Below are 21101 nucleotides of genomic sequence, written 5' to 3'. Positions count from 1 at the left end.
TCAAATTAAATTAAGAAAAACGGAGAAATGTTGTAAGCCTTTTTTGTAGCAGGTACAGAGTTTTCTTAATAATTAAATTTTAAAATTACAAAATAAAGCAAAAAATTTACGTTTACAAAAACTGTTCCTATTATAGACCAGGGCATGATAGTACAATTATACAATGTAGTCCATTCGGCTGACAAATTGTTCGGGTTTTGGTCCCTTAATTTCAAACTGTCAAACTGAAAGGTGATTTTTTTTTTTCAAAACTTTAACATTTAAGTGGCCAAGCAAAAAAAGACTTATTTTCAGTTCTTGTCGCAAACACGTGCTAGGCGTAACGTTTGTTTTTTTTTTTTTTTGTTTTTTTAAACTAAAAATTTAAAACAGACATTGTTAAACGCCGCTAAGCAGGTCGAAATTGGTGTAAATATAAACAAAAAATTTATTTTAAGATACGTATATACCTTAGAATTAAGAACTTAAACAAGAGAATGGCTGTCCAAAAAAAAAAAAAGAATTATGTCAACTTCAAAACAAATTGAAATAAAATTATAAGTCTATGAAAGCCTACCTTATTCCCTTTATACTAGAATATTCCCTTTATACTTTTTTTTAAAGTTTATAGACTTATCTTAGTCATAATAGACTTGGGACTTGAAAGCATAAGATCAACATTAAGAACTAGAGAATCTTACCGATATAAGTAAAAACAATTATTACTACTTATTATTACTAAGCCAAAGTAACCGCGAATCGCGACCTTTATCCCCGTCCTGTATGAGAATTTAGGCAGCTCTGGCGACGGATCATCTCGGACCGGCGAACATCATTGGCACGTACGAGGTTGTCTCGCCCAGACAGTTTGCAAACAGAGACCCCATCCTTTGAAGGCTCATTCTTGGTTCTTCGTCCCACCCACATCATGGCATCCTGCTTGGTCCACTCTGGCCCATTGTTTCGCTTTCGTGGAACGTGGAAAGCCAACAAGCTTTTACTTCGCCGGGGTTCGGCCCGGTCTTTTCATCCTTAAACATGAACAAAAAAAACCAGTGGATCAGCAGCACTTAATTACGTGAAACGAAAACTGTAACATTCCGTACAAGAAGATGAAGAAGAAGAAGGACCATTGTGCCCTGTGTCCTGTGGCATGTGACATGATAATTATCGAGTCACTCAGCATATCGCCGTTCATCGACTCATAAAACTGAAGCATCCGGTGGCTCAAGGGTCGTGGGTGTTAATTGACACAATTGCATGGGGTGCTGAAAGGTCTAAGGGGTCTGGGGCTTTAGCCAGATGGATACACCAGGTCCGAGAGGAGGCGTTGACCTACAAAACTGGCGGCCAAGCGGTGGATGCCCAAAACGGGAGCTGCCATCTTCGCTCCATCGCATAACTCGTATAATCTGATGCGATTTTGAGATTTGTAAAGGGATTTGTGGGGAGGGGGATTGCGGGGAGGAGTGGGAGAACAACGGAGACAGCTTTTTAAAAATGCAACAGCCGCAGCAGCAGAAGGCTGCTTGCCACAGCCACTGTGGCAGCAACAACAGCCAAGCGCCATAAAAGGAGCTGAAGTACAAATCGTTGTCACATGTGAGCCGCATTTTTATGGCCGCCGGCTTGGGAATTTCTACAAATTTCCGAAAGCTGCCGCCTCTCCTCCATACCCATCCTCCTGTTTCCCTCCTCGGCCTGCTCCCACTCCCCTTGCATGAAGAATTTATTGTCCGCGCTCTAAATGGTCAGAGGAAGCGGTAATTTTGGTCAGTCGCCAGGCCGGGCTCGGCATTGGGATTCGGATCAGATTTGGAATTGAAATTGCCATTGGACTGGCCTCTAGCTACTGGGCTTACACTTTTCAATTTTTCAAAAAATTAGGTAATTAATGACAAATTAAAAGTCTTTCAGATTGAATTTATAAACCATTAAGTCCTTTGTTAGTTAATTAACAATAGTTAGTCAACAGTAGTTAGTTAAACAATAAAAGTTTATGGAGCAATTAAAATTATGCGTGAAGAAAACAAAAATTGGAAATTGTCGGCCTGTGTAATTTTATAATTTTATTGAACAAAAATTTTTTTTTACACAGATAATTTTTAAATCATAATATAGTTTTCATAGTTTTATCTTCAGCGCTTCCATTTTAAAGTATGTATATTTTCATAATCTTTATTATTTAAAAAAAAACATTCTGACTATTTAATAGTTTCAATTAAGTTTTAAATATAAAATTCAAAAATAATAGATTTCATTTTCTACTTAGAAAATATATAAACAATATAAGTGACAATAATTATATTTAAAAGGTAAAATAATAAGTAAAAACATATTTGGGTGTCGGTTTTTTCCTTTATATTGATGTTTTTTATATAAAATATATAGTAAAGGCGCCTTTTTCCAGTGTACCTCCCACCTTTGCCTCTGTGCGTGGAAGTTGCAACCGCCATACAACGTTGCTCGCATTCAATTGTGCAACAAGTCGGCTCCGGGTGCAAAAGGCGCTGCAATTTTATTGCTTTCACGAGAATTTGGCATGCCCTTTAAAGGCGCTTAGGCCAGGAATATGGCTAAAAGAGAAAAGATATGGAAGGACAGGACTAGGGATAAGGGGGGTGGCTAAATTGACTAAGTGATTGACCGCGAGAGGAGTGAAGGAAGGAAGATGGCCCCCGCCACTGTGTTATCAGCCTGTGACGTCAAACAAATTGGTGATGGTGGACCCTGGAAATGCTGATTCCGGGTTGGAGAACACGAGCGGTTGATTGAAAACGGCAATTAAATAGGCAATTGAAATTGAGTATCGTCTCTAGAATATTGACAAATAGAAGCCACAATTTTTTCAAGTTGAGTGATCAACTCTGGTATTCCCGTCGCGTTCTCATGAGAGTTCATGATTTCAATATGGTTCGTGCCATAGTGATGATAAAATTGAACTGTATAATTTATTAAACCTGGGACCCTGACCATCAAAATAAGTTTTAATTGATTTTTATTCCCTTACAGAGGGTATTATAATTTTGGTCAAAAGTGTGCAACGCAGTGAAGGAGACATCTCCGACCCTATAGAATATATATGTATAATCTGGATCAGAATCACCTCCTGAGTTGATATGAGCATGTCCGTCTGTCTGTCTGTCTGTTTTTACGCGAACTTGTATCTAAGCTTTAAAGCTATCGACTTGAAACTTTGCACACACCCTTCTTTCCTTTGCACGCAGTATATATATAAGTCGGATCCTATAGCTGCCATATAACTGATTGATCGGAAATGGTTTAACTTTGGTGTTTTTAGAGTTAGAGAGTTCGGATTTTGCATGAGTGTCATTTTTGGCACAAACAAAATAATGCAACCCACCAAATTTCATAAGATTTGGACGATTATATCCTATAGCTGCCAAATAACTGAACGATCGGAAATGGTATTTGGTAAAAATACAACCTTTTGTTTTTTTCAAGTTTTAAGTTTGGGACTTTTTTTAGATTTTGTATTGTAATAAATTGGGTATATTATGGAATTCTCATAATGATCGGTCGACTATATCCGATTTTTTCGATATACATCCGTATTTACCTGCAAGGGTATATCATCTTCGGCTCCGTTCGAAATTAGCTTTCCTTTCTTGTTTATACTAAAATATGTTTGATTTACACTATAAATAATAATTTTATATAACTATAATAAGACGATTAATATAATTTTACCAATTAAAAAGGGTTCTATTCATTCATCTTTCCCATTGACTAACGTTCTTTTATTTATTAATTTATTTTACTAAAAACATTATAAAAGTTCCATTATTTGACTTCTTGTTCATGAAGTTTCGTTCGTCACGCTTGGCTATCTCACTTTAAGGCGAGTTTGTTAACTAACAAATGGCAAAAGCCAACAAAAGCCGTTTATTTGGTATGCAAAGTATTCTGATTCTGTTTTTTTTTTTCTGAATTCTTTTTTCAACTAGAAATCAAATTTTGTAAAATAGAGCTCCGACAGTCTAACGGGACCGGCTAGCTGATAAGACGATGCTTTCCAGCAGGGGCGTAGGTGTAGGTTGCGCCAAGGGAGCTTGAGCGTTTCGTGTCTATATTTGGGTGATTATTGTTAAGTTGCTAAGTATAGGAGATTTTATTTTAAAGATAAGGAAATACTCAAGATCTTGTAACCCTAAACTCCCCTCTGGCTCCCGCCCCTGACCTTGCCATAAATTTCCGAATGAAGTGAGCTGGCAGACAAAGTCCAAAGACCTGTTCCAGATTTCGATTCAATTCAGCGTGTTGGTCCGGCGCCTCATTGCGCTTCTGTCGCTCGAGAGGAATAGAACGGAAAGATCGCAAGATGTGGGTGCAGAGATTGGGCCGTTCCCTGGTTGGCTATGCCCCACGCTTTTTCCGCCCCATTAGTACCCGGATCGTGGGAAAAACAAACATAGAAGTCCAGGAGCAGACGGACTCCCAGCCGCTGATCTTTCCAGGCGTCTGGCTGAGGGACAACTGTCTTTGTGAGGATTGCTTCCACGTCAGCTCCCAGTCAAGGAAGTTAGATTGGGACAAGTTCGACACCCGAGTTCACCCTCTCAAAGTTCGGACGGATGAGAAGGCCCAGGAGGCAATCGTGAACTGGAGCGATCGCCACGAGAGCCGCTTCCCTATAAAGTGGCTTAAGGAGAGGAGCTTTCGGGAGGAGCACCAGGAGGAGTATCTTGCCGACCTCTACCGCCCGCCAACCCGGCTCTGGGCGGGGTCGCAGTTCAAAACAATTTCCCAGCACTTCGACTACGGCCAGGTGATGGATGACGACCAGGTGTTGGAGCAGTGGCTTCAGGCTCTGGCCGTCTACGGAGTGGCCCTAATACGGGGCGCCCCCCAGGACGAGGGGGTGGTGCGACGACTAGCCGAGCGGGTCGGCTTCATCCGGCGCACCACTTACGGCGAGGAGTTCGTGGTTCAGGCCAAGCCGGGCGCACAGAACTTCGCCTACCTCTCACTACCCCTGCCTCTGCACACCGACCTGCCCTACTACGAGTACAAGCCAAGTGTCAACATACTGCACTGCCTCGTCCAGACGGAGTCCCCGGGAGGCAGCAACCTCTTGGTTGACGCGTTTTACGTAGCCGATCGACTCCGCCGGGAGCATACCGAGGATTACGAGCGACTCTGCCGGATAGTGGTCGACTGGAACGACATTGGCAGCGAGGACGGGCGCGAGTTTCACAACATCTGGCGGGCGCCGGTCATTTGGTAAGTGTTCCTTACAAAGATTACAAAGTAGAGAATTGATTGGAAATATTTTCATTTTCACGCAAGCTTTTTTTGTACCCTTTCAGAGTCAATTTTGGTCAAAAAAGTGCTGTCTGTCTGTCTTTCCGTCTGTCAGTTTCTACGCAAAATAGTCTCTCAGTTTTAAGGCTATCGACTTGAAACTTTGCACACACCCTTCTTTCCTTTGCACGCAGTATATAAGTCGGAACGGCCCGGATCGGCCGACTATATCCTATAGCTGCCATATAACTGAACGATCGGAAATGACCCAACTTTCGTGTTTTTGAAGATAGAAAGCTGGAATTTGGTACAGATTATATTTTTGGTTAGTTAATCCGACCTACGAAATTTCAATAGGATCGGCCGACTATATCCTATAGCTGCCATATAACTGAAAGATCGGAAATGGTATTTGGTAGAAATATCAATTTTCGTATTTTTGAAGATAGAAGGTTGGGACTTTTTTTTAGATTTTTTTTTTTAGTTAATTGGTTTTATTATGATGTAATCATAAGGATCGGCCAACTATATCCGATGTTTGCGATATATATCCGGTTTTAACTGCAAGGGTATATAAACTTCGGCTCCGCCCGAAGTTAGCTTTCCTTTCTTGTTTTAGAGTAAAAGAGTTCGGATTTGGTATGAATGCTACAAAATAATACAAAATTTCACCCACCCACCAAATTTCATAAGGATCGATATAGTCGGTCGATAGCTGCCATATAACTGAAGGATCGGAAATGAATAACATGTCGTGTTTTTAAAAATAGAAAGTTGGAACTTCGTACAGATTATATTTTTGGTCAGTTGATCCAACCTACCAAATTTTATAACGATCGGCCAACTAAATCTTATAGCTGCCCTATAACTTAACGATCGGAAATGGTATTTGGTGAAACTACCAATTTTTTTATTTTTGGAGATAGAAGTTTGAGGCTTTTTTTTGAAGATTTTGTACTATAATAATTTGGTTATATTATTATATTACTTTGGCTCCGCCCGAAGCTAGCTTTCCTCTCTTGTTATAGTTCAATTACACAATGCGAAACAAAAATTGCAGGAACATTTAAACTTTTCGCCTTAAAATTACGCGTTTGGGACTTTTAAAAAGCAAAATAGTCCCAAAAATCGTTTTTTCTAAATAAATCAAGATTTCGAGGGTGTTACAAACATTTCAAACACGGATTTATACTATATTCTACTAGGTTATACTAGGTCACTTCAAAAGTTCCAAATCACTAGTGCGACAGTGTTATCCATTCTATTATCTTGAGTTGATAGTTTTGGTTTTAAGTTTTTTTTCGAGGCTTGTAAATATTAATTTAAATTGTCAAAATTTATCATAATATGGGTTGCTATCAATATTTTTAAATAGGGATAATAAATATTTAAAGTATTTTTTTTTATTTATTATTCAGTAAAATGACACTGAGTGCCGATTTCAAAATCTATATTTCGAGAAAAACGTATTCAAATATTGACATGTATCCTATCACATGATTTGATAGGATAAAAGATAAAAAAATTTAATGAAGCACTATAAAACTTAACTTCCAAGGCGGAGTATTCACTTTTTGATTTTAACTTTACAGTTTATAATAATAATGTACTATTTTGTTCCAATTATATAAAAATATGAAATACCGATTACCAAAATTTGTGGTTGCTTGACCAAAGAGTTAATAATTTTAATCCCCGAAGAGCAAATATGTCCACCCAATACTCGAAGCACTGCTAGCCATTTAAAGAATGAATTAAGCTTTTTAAAAAAGTTAGTTTATAATAGTAATAGAAGAGTATTCAGACTAATCCTCTATTCTTAATTCATCAAAGCACATCAAAAAAAAATAAATCATATGCCTTGTATCCTCGTAGTCTGGACGCCCAGGGGCAGTACACGCGAGTGAACCACAGCGTGCCCCAGCGGGACAGTCACTTCAACGTGCCGTTTGAGGAGGTGCAACCCTGGTACGAGTCGTACGCCAAGTTCGTGCAACTGTCCCGGTCGGAGGCCTACGCTTTTAAAACCCGGCCGGGCGAAGTGCTGACCTTCAACAACATCCGCCTGCTCCACGGTCGGACCGGCTACGACGACACTGAGCAAAACTCGAGGTACATTGTGGGAGCCTATCTGGACTGGGACATTATCTACTCGCGGCTGCGGGTCCTAAAAAAACGAAGAAACCAATAAAACCCCTACACGAGAAAGCGTATTTTCCAAGTCATTTGATGGGGGCTAAGCATTTAAATAATGGTCTTACATACACCACTCACCAGCACCCAAATCCACCTACCACCCACTGGATTACCCCGGCACATATGCTACTCCTTCGCCTAATCCTTTATAGCTGGAGGCGCAAATTTCGGCAGATAAACCAACTGAAGCGCATAAAAGTTGTAAAAAATCACGATGATCCAGGCGCAAAAAAAGTCACCAAGCTGGAATATCAGGGTGGATTTAAGGCGGCGATTGGTGGTTTATGACAGAGGATGGGAGTTTGGTCTGGAACCCGGTGTTGGTGCGGGTGTGGGTCTGGTAGCGGGTTGTCCTGGATAATTTGCATCGAGACATTGCCAGACAAATCGTTTTGAAAAATAATGACAGCGGGAGTTAAGATTATAAAAATAAAAAAAACGAGCTGAATTGCGAAATTTGGCCTAAACTCGAATTCGCAAATTTGAAAAGAAAAAGAGGTCTTATTGAAATATACAGTGTCAAGAAAACGAAAAGTTTTTGATTTATCATATTTTACTATTAAATAGGATTACGTACAAAAAACAAGGAAATAGACAGTGCAATTTTTAATCATAAAATAATCAAATTTTAATTTAGAACGCATCTGTTACGCATATGTTATATTTGTTTTCGAAAAAATAATTGATCAAAAAGTAGTAATGGGCCTTAATTCTTGTTGTAGAGAAAACAAAGCCCCATTGCCTCAGAAACTTCATGAAAGTGGCAAATATTTTCAAACTATTTCTAAATTTATTAAAATGCTTCAAATTTTGGTTAAAAGATTACCAAGTGTTATACTACCTTATGATGAAAAATATTTTTCATTTTATAGAGTAATAAAACAATTATTGTTATTTTTAGGATCAACAAATTTTTTAGGAGAACTCAGAAGTTATGGAGCAGAAGAAGGTAAGATTTCTAGCTCTGGCACTGTTTTTTTTGTATTTATTACAATAATATTTAAGAAACATGAAATAATACATAATAATACATAACCGAAATAAATTTTGAACTTATTCCCAAAATAATTTGAAACGTTTCAAGATAAAATGTAAAATCAGAAATGCACACTGAGTGCAAAAGCATACTCATGAAAGAATTTCCTGTGCCGATTTTCAAAAGAAAAAATGTATATTTAAAGAAAATATGGAAACCAATTATTCACGGCTTCGTGGACTTGATAGGCCTAAATCATTTTCAGCTGGGAGTGGCGTTGCCAAAGTTGTCAAGTCTGGTGGAGCTCCATCCAGATCCTTACAGGATCCTAGCCAGGACATTAACCTCAGGGCGCACTCATTAGAAAACACCGTTAATCGCTTAACACGCGCTTACAACTGCTTGAACTCTAGGGACTCTACTCCGGGCCCTTAAAAGAAGCAGAAGTACTGTACTTGCAGGACTCCCAACCCGACTCCAAAACTTCTATGCCAATTTCCTTTTGAATATTTCATAGGGCCCCATTATGCCTACTTATGTCTTGTTATAGTAATAAAATACAATTTAAAAAGTATCCTGGGGGGGCTGAGGGGATAAAGTTGATAAGAAATATATAAAAAGTCTGCGGTAGAAAAAACCCGACCACTCCCGGTCACTGGGAAACATTTTGAACAACAGCTCCGCATCTTCGGGTCCACGCCTAAACTCTTCCTGCCTTCTTCCTACCCCGCCTTCGCGGCCGTTCAATCCTGGCATCCTGGCAACAATAACAAAACAGACTGTAAAGGAGGCCCAAAAAAAGGGGTGAGACTGTAAAAAGTGTAGAGTAGGGCACAAAAAATAAAACTGGTCTGGCTTCATCGAGCGCTGTGTATAAAATATATTTGGAAAAATTATTTTCCCAAAAGTTATGGTTAATAATGCTTTAAAATATTAAAAATTATAGCTAGGTTTGGCAGCAAATGGAGAAAGCATACGAGAGCTATGTTAAGCTTTACAAAAGTAAAGCCGCCTGAAAGTATGTGGTAAATTATAAATTATTTAATTGAGAAATATAACATATCCTAGGGTGTTGAAATGAAAGCTTATAATTATTTTTCTATTTCTAAATACTTAAATTATAATTCATAATTTAAATAAAAACGCAAACTTCGCAAAGTCTGTTTCTACGCAAACTAGTCTCTCAGTTTTAAAACTATCGACTTAAAACTTTGCACACACCCTTCTTTCCTTTTCACGCAGTATATATATAAGTCGGAACGACCGGGATTTGCGGATTATTTCGTATAGCTGCCATATAACTGATTGATCGGAAACGACCCAAGTTTTGTGTTTTTGAAGATAGAAATATGGAACTTAGTACAGATTATATTTTTGATCGGATTATCTGACCTACCAAATTTTATAACGATTGGACATCTATATCTTATAGCTGCCATATATCTGAACGATCGGAAATGGTTTTTGGTAACTATACGAACTTTGGTATTTTTGAAGATAGGATCTTCGGACTTTTTGTAGATTTTTTATTGTAATAATTTGGTTTTATTATGATATTCTCATAAGGATCGACCAACTATATCCGATGTTTGCCATAAATATCCGGTTTTAACTGCAAGGGTATATCAACTTCGGGTCCGCCCAAAGTTAGCTTTCCTTTCTTGTTATATTTTTCAGGGTGTATACCCTTAACACGCATCATGACGCGCAGACGAAAGGCGTAGAACTTATTTCTTGTTCGACCCCCGTAACCCCCAGCCCACGCCCCACAAAACACGGAAAACACTCCCGCTAAGGAGGCAAATGAAAAGTTTACTTTTTTAATACTTTTCGCATTTATATGTAGAAAAATCTTGTAAAATGCGCCTTTTTTGCTCTTCACAATGCGCCCCATGTTGCTGCCATCGGTGTGATGCCCCCAAATCCTCATCCTGCCTGTGCAGGAACTCCGCGCTTGGGGTTCAGTGCAAAATTCTGTTACACTCAACTGCCTCCCCTGCGGCCTCCAAAAACTTGCCAATTCACTGTGTGGGATGTGCACTGGGCATGTTTCTCAGACAGGAACGTAGTTTTAACAAGAAAGGAAAGCTATCTTCGGGCGGAGCCGAAGTTGATATACCCTTGCAGTTAAAACCGGATGTATATTGCAAACATCGGATATAGTTGGCCGATCCTTATGATTAAATCATAATAAAACCAATTAATTAAAATAAAAAATCTTAAAAAAAGTCCCAAGTTTCTATCTTCAAAAATACGAAAGTTGATATTTCTACCAAATACCATTTCCGATCGTTTGGTTATATGGCCGCTATAGGATATAGTAGACCGATCCTTATGAAATTTGGCATGTCGTATTATTTAGCCAAAAATACCGCTCATGTAAAATTTGAACTCTAAAAACACCGAAGTTATACCATTTCCGATCAATCAGTTATATGGCAGCTATAGGATATAGTCGGCCGATCCTGGTCGTTCCGACTTATATACTGCGTGCAAAAGAAAGAAGGGTGTGTGCAAAGTTATAAGTCGATAGCTTTAAAACTGAGAGACTAGTTTGCGTAGAAACAGACAGACAGACGGACATGCTCAGGAGGTGATCCTAATCAAGAATATACAGGGTGGGCCATTTAAAGTTGACCCACTTGATTCTTAAAACAAAAACAAAAAAAGTGGACAATTTTTTTTTAATCCAAAAATTATTTATTTTGGTCCAAGGAGATTTTTTACAAATTATTATTAAGAAAGGAAAGCTAACTTCGGGCGAACCCGAAGTTGATATACCCTTGCAGGTAAAAGCGGATATATATCGCAAACATCGGATAAAGGTTGCTGGTCCTTTTGAGAATATCATCGTAAGACCAATTAATTACAATAAAATATATAAAAAAAAAAGTCCCTATCTTCAAAAATACCAAAGTTGGTATTTCTACCAAAAACCATTTCCGATCATTCAGTTATGTGTCTGCTATAAGATATAAACGACCGATCGTTATGAAATTTGGTAAATCGGATTAACTGACCAAAAATAGAATGTGTACCAAGTTTCAGCTTTCTATCTTAAAAAACACGAAAGTTGGCTCACTTCCGATCGTTCAGTTATATGGCAGCTATAGGGTATAGTCGGCCGATCCCGGTCGCTCCGACTTATATACTGCGTGCAAAGGAAAGAAGGGTGTGTGCAAAGTTTTAAGTCGATAGCTTTAAAACTGAGAGACTAGTTTGCGTAGAAACAGTCAGACAGACGGACAGACGGACATGCTCATATCAACTCAGGAGGTAATCCTAATCAAGAATATACAGGGTGGGCCATTTAAAGTTGACCCACTTGATTCTTAAAACAAAAACAAAAAAAGTGGACAATTTTTTTTTAATCCAAAAATTATTTATTTTGGTCCAAGGAGATTTTTTACAAATTATTATTAACAAGAAAGGAAAGCTAACTTCGGGCGGAGCCGAAGTTGATATACCCTTGCAGGTAGAAGCGGATATATATCGCAAACGTCGGATAAAGGTTGCCGGTCCTTTTGAGAATATCATCGTAAGACCAATTAATTACAATAAAATATAATATATAAACAGTTTCACTCCGAGCTTCAAAGAGTTAAGACGTGCAACTAACCTACGCTCCAAGCTACAGCCTATCTGTTTAATCTACCAACCGATCATCCGATTCAAAAACTTCTTCGCGATTAACCGCAAAAAAAAAACAAAAACTAGAAACAAGTGAACTTGCTTTACTTACGCACCAAGAGCCCGAGCCCAAAACAACTACAATGTTTCGCCCACCCGACCGACCGCCCGACCGACCACTGACAACGATTAACACGATAAAAAGTGAACCAAAGTACATAATTATTACCAGGACTGATAATGGGAAATTTGAAAAAATATCACCTTTTATTATTAAAAAAGTGATAGACTACACCTGTAATGGATCAGTCGAAACATGCAAAAAACTTAGATCTGGTACCCTTCTCGTCAAAAAAAAAACCATTTTTAAGCTCAGAAATTACTTAAAATGCAATTATTCCACAACTTTCCGGTACACGCCGAAGAGCACAAAACTCTAAACTCCAACAAAGGCATTATATACTCCAAAGATTTAAGGAACATTGATGAAAATGAAATCTTGGAAGAACTGAAACCTCAAAACGTTATTGACGTCCGAAAAATATTAAAAAAAGACAAGAACGATAGCAATAAAACGACAGAAACTGGCCATATCATACTTACCTTTGCTACAATTACCCTACCCGACAAACTCTGGATAGGATACGAAGTGGTTAACATACGACCATACATTCCACCTCCAATGAGATGCTTCAACTGTCTCAGATTTGGACACCCCTCCTCCTACTGTAAAAGCCCTAAAACATGCGCCAACTGCTCCAAAGAAAATCACACAACAAACGACGAACCATGCACCAATACCCCAACCTGCATCAACTGCATATACGAAGATGACCAAATCAAACACCACAACGCTATGGACAAATCATGCCCCGCCTTTATCAAACAAAAAGAATTAACGGCCATCAAAATAACGCAAAAAGTAGACCACAAGACAGCCCTTTTCATATACAACACACGCCATACCCACCCACCAATATCCTACGCCCAAAAAGCCGCTATCACTACACACAAAGAACCAGCTACCGAAACAACAACGCGCGCAACCACTACATCAAAAACAAGCCCACCAACTCCAAATCCTATAGCTAGACAAATTATCACCTAAGAAGACTCCCCTGAAGAACACATGGACACCACTGCATCAACATCATTATACTCCACACGCTCCGAAATTTCGGAAGAACTTAAATTAAAAATATTCACAGCCAAATCAAATAAGTTAGGAACTACCTTGAAATCAAAAGACAAAAACAGCCAAAAAACTAAATCCGATAAGAAAACTAGTAAGAAATGTAAGGTATCTGAGAACATGAATATAATGAGCACAGATGAAGATTTAGACCCATGAAATGATACGTAACATATCAATAGAAAATTATTTTACTTCTAGTTATCCTTAAAATATCCCTTAACATGCTTAAAGTATTACAATTAATTATAAATGGATACCTCAATAATTATAATCACCTACAAATACTCATAAAAATAAACAACCCTAAAATAATTTCCATTCAAGATACTCACCTTCACTCTACCAATCATATTCCCATCCCAATAAACTACACTCTTTACCACATAAGTACCTCAAACAACCCGTACGGTGGGGTAGCTCTCCTAATCCACAACTCTTTGCAACAAGAACAAACCCAGTAACAGTACAATCTAAAGTAAAATTTACAATAATTTCTAGTTATATACCTCCCAACAAACCTTTCACCCTTAAAGGATTACAAGACACTTATAACAATATTAACACTCCTTGCCTAATAACAGGCGATTTCAACAGCTGGCACAAAAGTTGGGGATCACAAAATAATAACGCACGAGGCAACCTGTTGTTTAAATTTATAAACCAATCCTTGCTAACCACACTCAATAATGGCTCCCCAACCCACTTTACCACACACCACACATTACACATATTGACCTCTCCTTAGCTTCCCCTGAACTATTCCTACACGCTAAATGGACGATTGACAATCAACTCTCAGGTAGTGACCACTTCCCGATCTCAATCCAACTTTTTGGAAATGAAACAACCGACTCCTCCATTAGCAAACCAAAGTTCAATATTGATAAAGCCAACTGGCCTCTCTATCAAAAACTTAGCAAACAGTTCTCCGATGACAGGCCACTCAGCCAACAAATAAACCAAGAAACAGCACGCCTTTGTACCATCATAAAACATAGCGCCCATTTATCCATACCACAATATCACCCTAACTCATCTAAACAGGTCCCCTGGTGGGACTCCGATCTACAAATTCTAAAAACCAACAAAAAAATAGCCTGGAAAAACATGTGTCGCAATATGAACACAGCCAACATAATAGCTTACAAAAAAGCCAACGCCATTCTTAAACGAGAAATAAAACAGAAAAAACGCAAAGCCCTGTACGAAGTTACCTCAGACGTAAACCCACAAACCCCAATTCCAACAATATGGAAAAAAATCAACAGATTCTGTGGCCTTAAAACTAGCACACAGATACACTGTCTCATTAACCCTAACAACCCATCTGACATCCATACAAGCAAATATGACATCTCCAAAGCCCTTTGCGAGTTCTGGTCAAATGCATCACTTAACAATAACTTCTATCCTACTTTTATATCACACAAAGAAAATATAAGCTACAATTTCTCCCACAGTACATCTCCACTAACCGCGATATAGAATGCGATATTTTAATTATCGAATTAAAAAGCGCTTTAAACCAATTAAAGGGCAAGACACCAGGTAGAGACCGTATTAGTTACCCGATGATCAAAAATCTACCAAATTCTGTAATGGAAAGGCTACTTAAACTATATAATAATATCCTCGACGCACATATTCCGCAGTCGTCTCGATAGTCGTCAAATGGGTTTCAGAAAGGGTAAATCGGTATCTGACTCTCTAGCAACGCTAGACTATCTGACTACCACCTCCCTCTCTAGAAAAAGCCACATTTCGATAATTTCACTAGACTTCTCTAAAGCATTTGACAAAATAGGAATTCACACAATCCTAGACGAACTCGTATATTGGAAAATAGGACCAAAAATTATGAAATACATAATAAACTTTCTAACCAATCGAAAAATTTGCGTTCAAATTCAAGACATACAATCTCAACCCTTGCCACTTGAAAATGGAATCCCCCAAGGATCACCATTATCAGTTATCCTGTTTGCCATTGCCTACAATAAAGTGAATAGGCACAAAAGAACGGACACAACAATAAACGTAAACGCAATGCTTACTGACATTCAAGAATGGTGTAATTACTCTGGAGCCAGTCTCTCTATACCCAAATCTAAATTTTTACACATTTGTCGCAAAAAAAAATGCAACTTTAAATTGCTTAATACCTTTAACTTAAAAAACGTAAAGTCTCTAAAAATACTGGGTGTTACCATAACCAATAATTATAAATGGGATGCGCACATAGATCGACTAACAACACAAATTTTTAAAAGACTAAATATAATAAAATGTCTATCTAGCACTAGTTTCAACTGCCACATTAAAACTATTATCTATATAATCCACTCAATTATCATGTCAAAAATTGATTATGGGTTATTTCTATACGGAAAAGCACCCAAATCAAAAATTAAAACAATATATCATTCAGCTATTAGAATAGCCTTCGGGGCCTTTCGCTCCTCACCAATAAACAACCTACTATACGAATCTAACATAAGACCAATTGAACAAAGAATTAAACATGCTACATTAAAAAACTTTAAAATGATATCCACCGCCAAAAAAACACCCCTAGACCAAATTATAAAAAAAATTTCGAAAACAAAACGAATCCCAAAACTGACATCAGCAATAAAAGACACTATTGACCACTGCAAAGCACTACAACTTCACACTGTCCCCATAACTAATAAAAAAGAAACCACGCCAAATTGGTCCTTCATCTTTTCGAATATAAACAAATCCTTACACACCTTATTAAAGCCAAACACACCACCAATAGTCTACAATAAAAACTTCCTAGAGATAAAATATACTCTCAAAAAGCACACATTCTTATACACAGACGGTTCCAAATCGGACAAGGGAGTTGCCTACAGCGTACATCCTCACAACAGGTCATAACTCAGAAAATACTTCCTTCCTACTCATCCATTTTCACCGCTGAAGTAGCAGCCATTCTCCACGCATGCAGATATGCGGAAAGACAAAAAGGAAAATTCGCTATTTGCACTGACTCACTCTCAGCCCTTACAGCACTGGAAAACCCAAATAACTCAACGTACTACATATTAGAAATTAGAAAAATAATGTCAAAATACAAATACAAATACACACTAATATGGGTCCCAGGACACTGCGGCATAATAGGCAACGAGCTCGCAGACAAAGCTGATAAGCAAGCACTCTCACTGCCACTAATATCAAAACAAAATTACAACATACACGATACTCTTAAATACATTAGTAACCACATGAAAGCCCAAAACGACCTAATCTGGAACAACACATCTGTTCACTACAAACTAATCAACACAAAAAAACAGAACAATATAGATCTTTTAAAGCCAACTACTTCCCGATTAGACACCATTAAATTTATGAGACTCAGAATTGGACACACTAAACTGACTCACTGCCACCTATTTGACAAAACACCTCCCCCCACATGCCAACAATGCAGTCAAAACCTTACCCTATCACACATATTCCTTGAATGCCCTAAATATATTGAGCAAAGACATAAATTCCTCCAACAATCTTTAGAAGAAATAGTAGACCCCATGAATATATCCACAACAATCCAATTTCTGAAATCCATTAACCTCTATAATAACATTTAAATTTAATTCGAATGTACATACAAACCTAGATTAAGAACACATATACATATACATCTATATCAGAGGTCGGCACGGCCCTATCTCGGGGGCATAGGAAATTTCTCTGCCCGAGCTCTGCCACACACACACAGTATAAATGTGTGAAACGTCATGCTCACAGCCTACTTTCTGCTATTCGTTACTAACACTAATGCGGTAAAATCATATCAATGTATTGGGGTGCCGACCACTGATCTATATTTAAGTCAAATGTCACAGAGTTTAAGCAGAAGGCCTTTGTAGCTATTGCCAAAGATTATACAGTACATAGATGGGACATCTCATACAAAGAAAAATTTTCTATGGCGGGTTCCAGCAGTGGAACCCGCTGGAACGAGCGGGTTCCATTGCGCGACAAGTTAAGTTTGAGAAATTTTTCGCGCGACAGAGAATGAGGAATAGCCCAGTGGTAGAGTGCTTGGCTGATGTGCAAAGTAAAACGAGTTCAAACCTGGCTCGGGAAGTCAATTTTTTTTTTAATTTTAAATCTATTTATATTATTGTTTTATTATTTTAATGTGTTTTCCTAAATTTATAATCCAATAAAAAAATACAAAATTATAAAATCATCTTAACATCGCCTCAGTTAGTAGTGGAACCCGCTGTAAAAATGTCTATAAGTGCGGTTTCTACGGCATTTTGGCAGGCCGCGTCGTGGAACCCGCTCTCAAATGTTTTCATTTTTCCGTCGTGGAACCCGCTGTAATAACGAAAACATTTGAGAGCGGGTTCCATGACAAACGGCTGGCAGATGAGAGAGGGAAAAAGAGAATTCTGTTTTTAGATCGTAGCATCTTTGGAACGATGAAAGTTTGAAACGTTGTAACCGAACCAATGTGAGAGTAAAGAGATCAGATATATCTTCTACTATCCTTACTCGTCAGCTCTGTTTTTGGTATAGTTTCAAGCGCCTCCTTTAACACCAATTTAAGTATCATAAAATGAACTTCGACGGTAGCCTGGATGGATAGTGCGCGGTCCTTACTCATGGGGTCCTGGGTTCGAATACATCAGCGGGCGTTTTTTTTCAATTTTGATAAAGTTTTAGTATTATGATTCTTTTTATACATATTTACTTTTATTTATTTTTTTACTTTTAATTTTTACGTTATTATTATTATTTTTAATTGCATTCTATTACAATTATTGTAAAAATAAGTGACGGACGTGTCGGATGACAAAATGCCGGAAGGACTCCCTTGAAATTTTATTAGCCGGACATAATGAAGAATTAAACAATTTTACAATTGTAAAATTAAAGAAAAATATTACAATTAAAGAAAAAAAACATAATAATAATTATAAAAGAAAGAAAAAGTTCAAAGTCCTTACGAGGATTTGAACACAGAAAAATGACACATAGAGTAACTACTCTATGCATTACGCTACCATCCTGTCTCGATCTGCGGCGATCAAAAATACTATTTGTTCTACCAACTACCACATCGGCGCATCGAAAACAGAAACGAGAAATTGAATTTGAAATTTGGAAGCCAAAACATTTTTACTCCGTCGTGCGAGCAGTCACACATACATGCAAAGGCTAACATTTTTGTTGACGGATACATGTAAAGAGTTCTAAAAATAGAATCGTATGCATGTGCGTTCCCCCCTCACCAACAAGCTCGAACAAAAAAGTTGACCGTTTTGGGCCCTGATGTCCCATCTATGTACTTTATAATCTTTGCTATTGCTTAATACAAACAAAAATTACCCACACTTTATAATTGCTGGCAATTTCGTTATAAGTTTCAGCTTTCTATCTTCAAAAACACGAAAGTTGGGTCATTTCCGATCGTTCAGTTATATGGCAGCTATAGGATATAGTCGGCCGATCCGGACCGTTCCGACTTATATACTGCGTGCAAAGGAAAAGAAGGAAAGAAGGGTGTGTGCAAAGTTTCAAGACGATAGCTTTAAAACTGAGAGACTAGTTCGCGTGAAAACAGACAGACAGACAGACGGACAGACGGACATGCTCATATCAACTCAGGAGGTGATCCTAATCAAGAATATACCCTTGCAGAGGGTATTATAATTTTGTCCAAAAGTGTGCAACGCAGTAAAGGAGACATCTCCGACCCTATTGTATATATATTCTCTCAGTTTTAAAGCTATCGTCTTGAAACTTTGCACACACCCTTCTTTCCTTTGCACGCAGTATATAAGTCGGAACGGCCCGGATCGGCCGACTATATCCTATAGCTGCCATATAACTGAATGATCGGAAATGGTATAACTTTGGTGTTTTTAGAGTTAGAGAGTTTAAATTTGACATGACAGCTATTTTTGGCAAAAAATTACATGCCAGATTTCATAAGGATCGGCCGACTATATCCTATAGCTGCCATATAACTGAACGATCGGAAATGACCCATATTTTGTGTTTTTGAAGATAGAAGTTTGGGACATTTTTAGGTTTTGTATTATAATAAATTGGGTTATATTATCATATTCTTATAAGGATCGGCCAACTATATCCGATGTTTGCGATATATACCCGGTTTTAACTGCAAGGGTATATAAACTTCGGCTCCGCCCGAAGTTAGTTTTCCTTTCTTGTTGAAGTTATAACGCTTTTCCCAAAACAAGTCAGTGCAATTTTACGAAAATGAAAGGGCACAGTATTACTCCGGAACGCTTGCAGGATTGCACTGACTTGTTTGGGAAAAGCGTTATAACTTCAACAATTTTCATAATTTCCTTTTTCTTTAAATTTTGATGGGTGCCTCTTACTAGGTATGTCTGTTCCCTTTTTTATGATTGGCGAAAAACGTATTTATAATGGAATGTTTATCAAATACAACTAAATAAAACATCAGCAATTATAGGAAAATTCTACAGCCCTGTCTTGGCCTGTCTAAAGGTCCTGTCTTAAAAACTGTTTGTGGCAACAACAAGTGATAGCACTTTAAATACAAGCGGCGAAATTCCAGCAGACTCCCGGATGCTGCTGGAATAACGATGCTTCTTATACTGGTAAAGAATCAGATACTTAGGGCCAGGGTGAAGGCCCTTTGAGCTCTACCAGGGGGATAGGCGGTGGGAGGAAAGAACAACAACACTACCCAAGGAAAGGTTTAATGCGGCCTAAGCCCTCACTCTCTGGGCTTTCCCGGCTTTTCCAATCCGGACGCTGGGACTCTAAGACTTCGCAACACCTACCCCGAAGGTGTACACCAACACCAGTGTACCTGTACAGTACACTCTCCTTGGTGGCAACCGCATCGTCAATCGGCATTCGGTATTAGGCATTTCTAGCCATGGCAACGCAAAACGGGAGGCCACAAAATCCCAGTGCCTGTCTCCATTGATTGGCCAACTAATCCTCGCATATCTTTTCATGGGGTAGCGCATTCTGGCTTACTTCGGAAGACACCCAACCACCCAACCACCTAACCACCCACGCACCCACAGCGAACCCTCTGGCAAATCCACCCCCGCCTCGCCCAGGGCAAAAGTGAAAGCGAAAGCGGAAAGCTTTGGCCAAGAAAGCATTTTTCAATTTTTCAAAATCTTTAATTAAATAAAAATTCATTCGTTGCGCTTATGAAGCGTGCAAGCTCGGAAAAAATCCAGGAAAAGGTCCGAGGCTGGGTGCAGAATACGTTGATGGGGTGGTGGAAGAAGTTATTGGGGACTTGGGCGTCTGCCACTGACAGACGGAGGCTTTATCCTTCGTCCATCACCACGGAAACCAGACGAATCGGCCTATGATTCTGAGCATGTCCTGGCTTCTGGCCTCTGATTGTTTCCCTTCCTGAATAAGTCTAAGCCCTTTATTTCAAACTCAATAATTTTCAGAAAGGGAAAGAACTGGGAAATATTTTTTTTAAAAGAAAACTTTAATGAAGGAAAACTGAATTTAATTAGGGCCTTTAAGAAATAAAATAGAGGTGAATTAGAGGACATAAGATTTTTCTGTTAATCTAAATATGTCCTATATCTATCATATATAATATATATCAAAACAAGAGAGGAAAGCTGAAGCGGACAGACAAAGCGGAGCCGAAGATTATATACCCTTGTAGTTAAAATCGAATATATATCGGAAATAGTTGGCCGATCCTTATGAGAAATTCATAATAAAACTATCTGTTGAAAGTTCAAATCTTTTATCTTCAAAAACACTAAAGTTAGGTCATTCCCGATTTTTCAGTTATATGACAGATATAGGATATAGTCCTATAATAAGTCC

General features: G+C 38.3%; 1 protein-coding gene across 1 annotated transcript; it reads left to right on the top strand.

The window, feature by feature from the left end:
- Positions 1-4029: 4029 nt before the first annotated feature.
- Positions 4030-7457, top strand: LOC108125428 (gamma-butyrobetaine dioxygenase). Its single transcript, XM_043213093.2, has 2 exons — positions 4030-5223; positions 7120-7457. Exons 1-2 carry the CDS (start codon positions 4322-4324, stop codon positions 7433-7435), a joined length of 1218 nt encoding a protein of 405 aa, XP_043069028.1. The 5' UTR covers positions 4030-4321; the 3' UTR covers positions 7436-7457.
- The last annotated feature ends 13644 nt before the right edge of the window (positions 7458-21101 follow it).

The sequence above is a fragment of the Drosophila bipectinata genome, chromosome XR (genome assembly GCF_030179905.1).
Source record: "Drosophila bipectinata strain 14024-0381.07 chromosome XR, DbipHiC1v2, whole genome shotgun sequence".
NCBI lineage: Eukaryota > Metazoa > Arthropoda > Insecta > Diptera > Drosophilidae > Drosophila > Drosophila bipectinata.
This window is presented reverse-complemented; position numbering and strand designations above follow the sequence as displayed.

What these genes read in the sequence shown, in the direction of transcription:
- LOC108125428 (XM_043213093.2), top strand. Translation starts at nt 4,322, where the DNA reads ATGTGGGTGCAGAGATTGGGCCGTTCCCTGGTTGGCTATGCCCCACGC. An exon ending in TGGCGGGCGCCGGTCATTTG is followed by an intron (nt 5,224 to 7,119) that starts GTAAGTGTTCCT and finishes GTATCCTCGTAG; the next exon opens with TCTGGACGCCCAGGGGCAGT.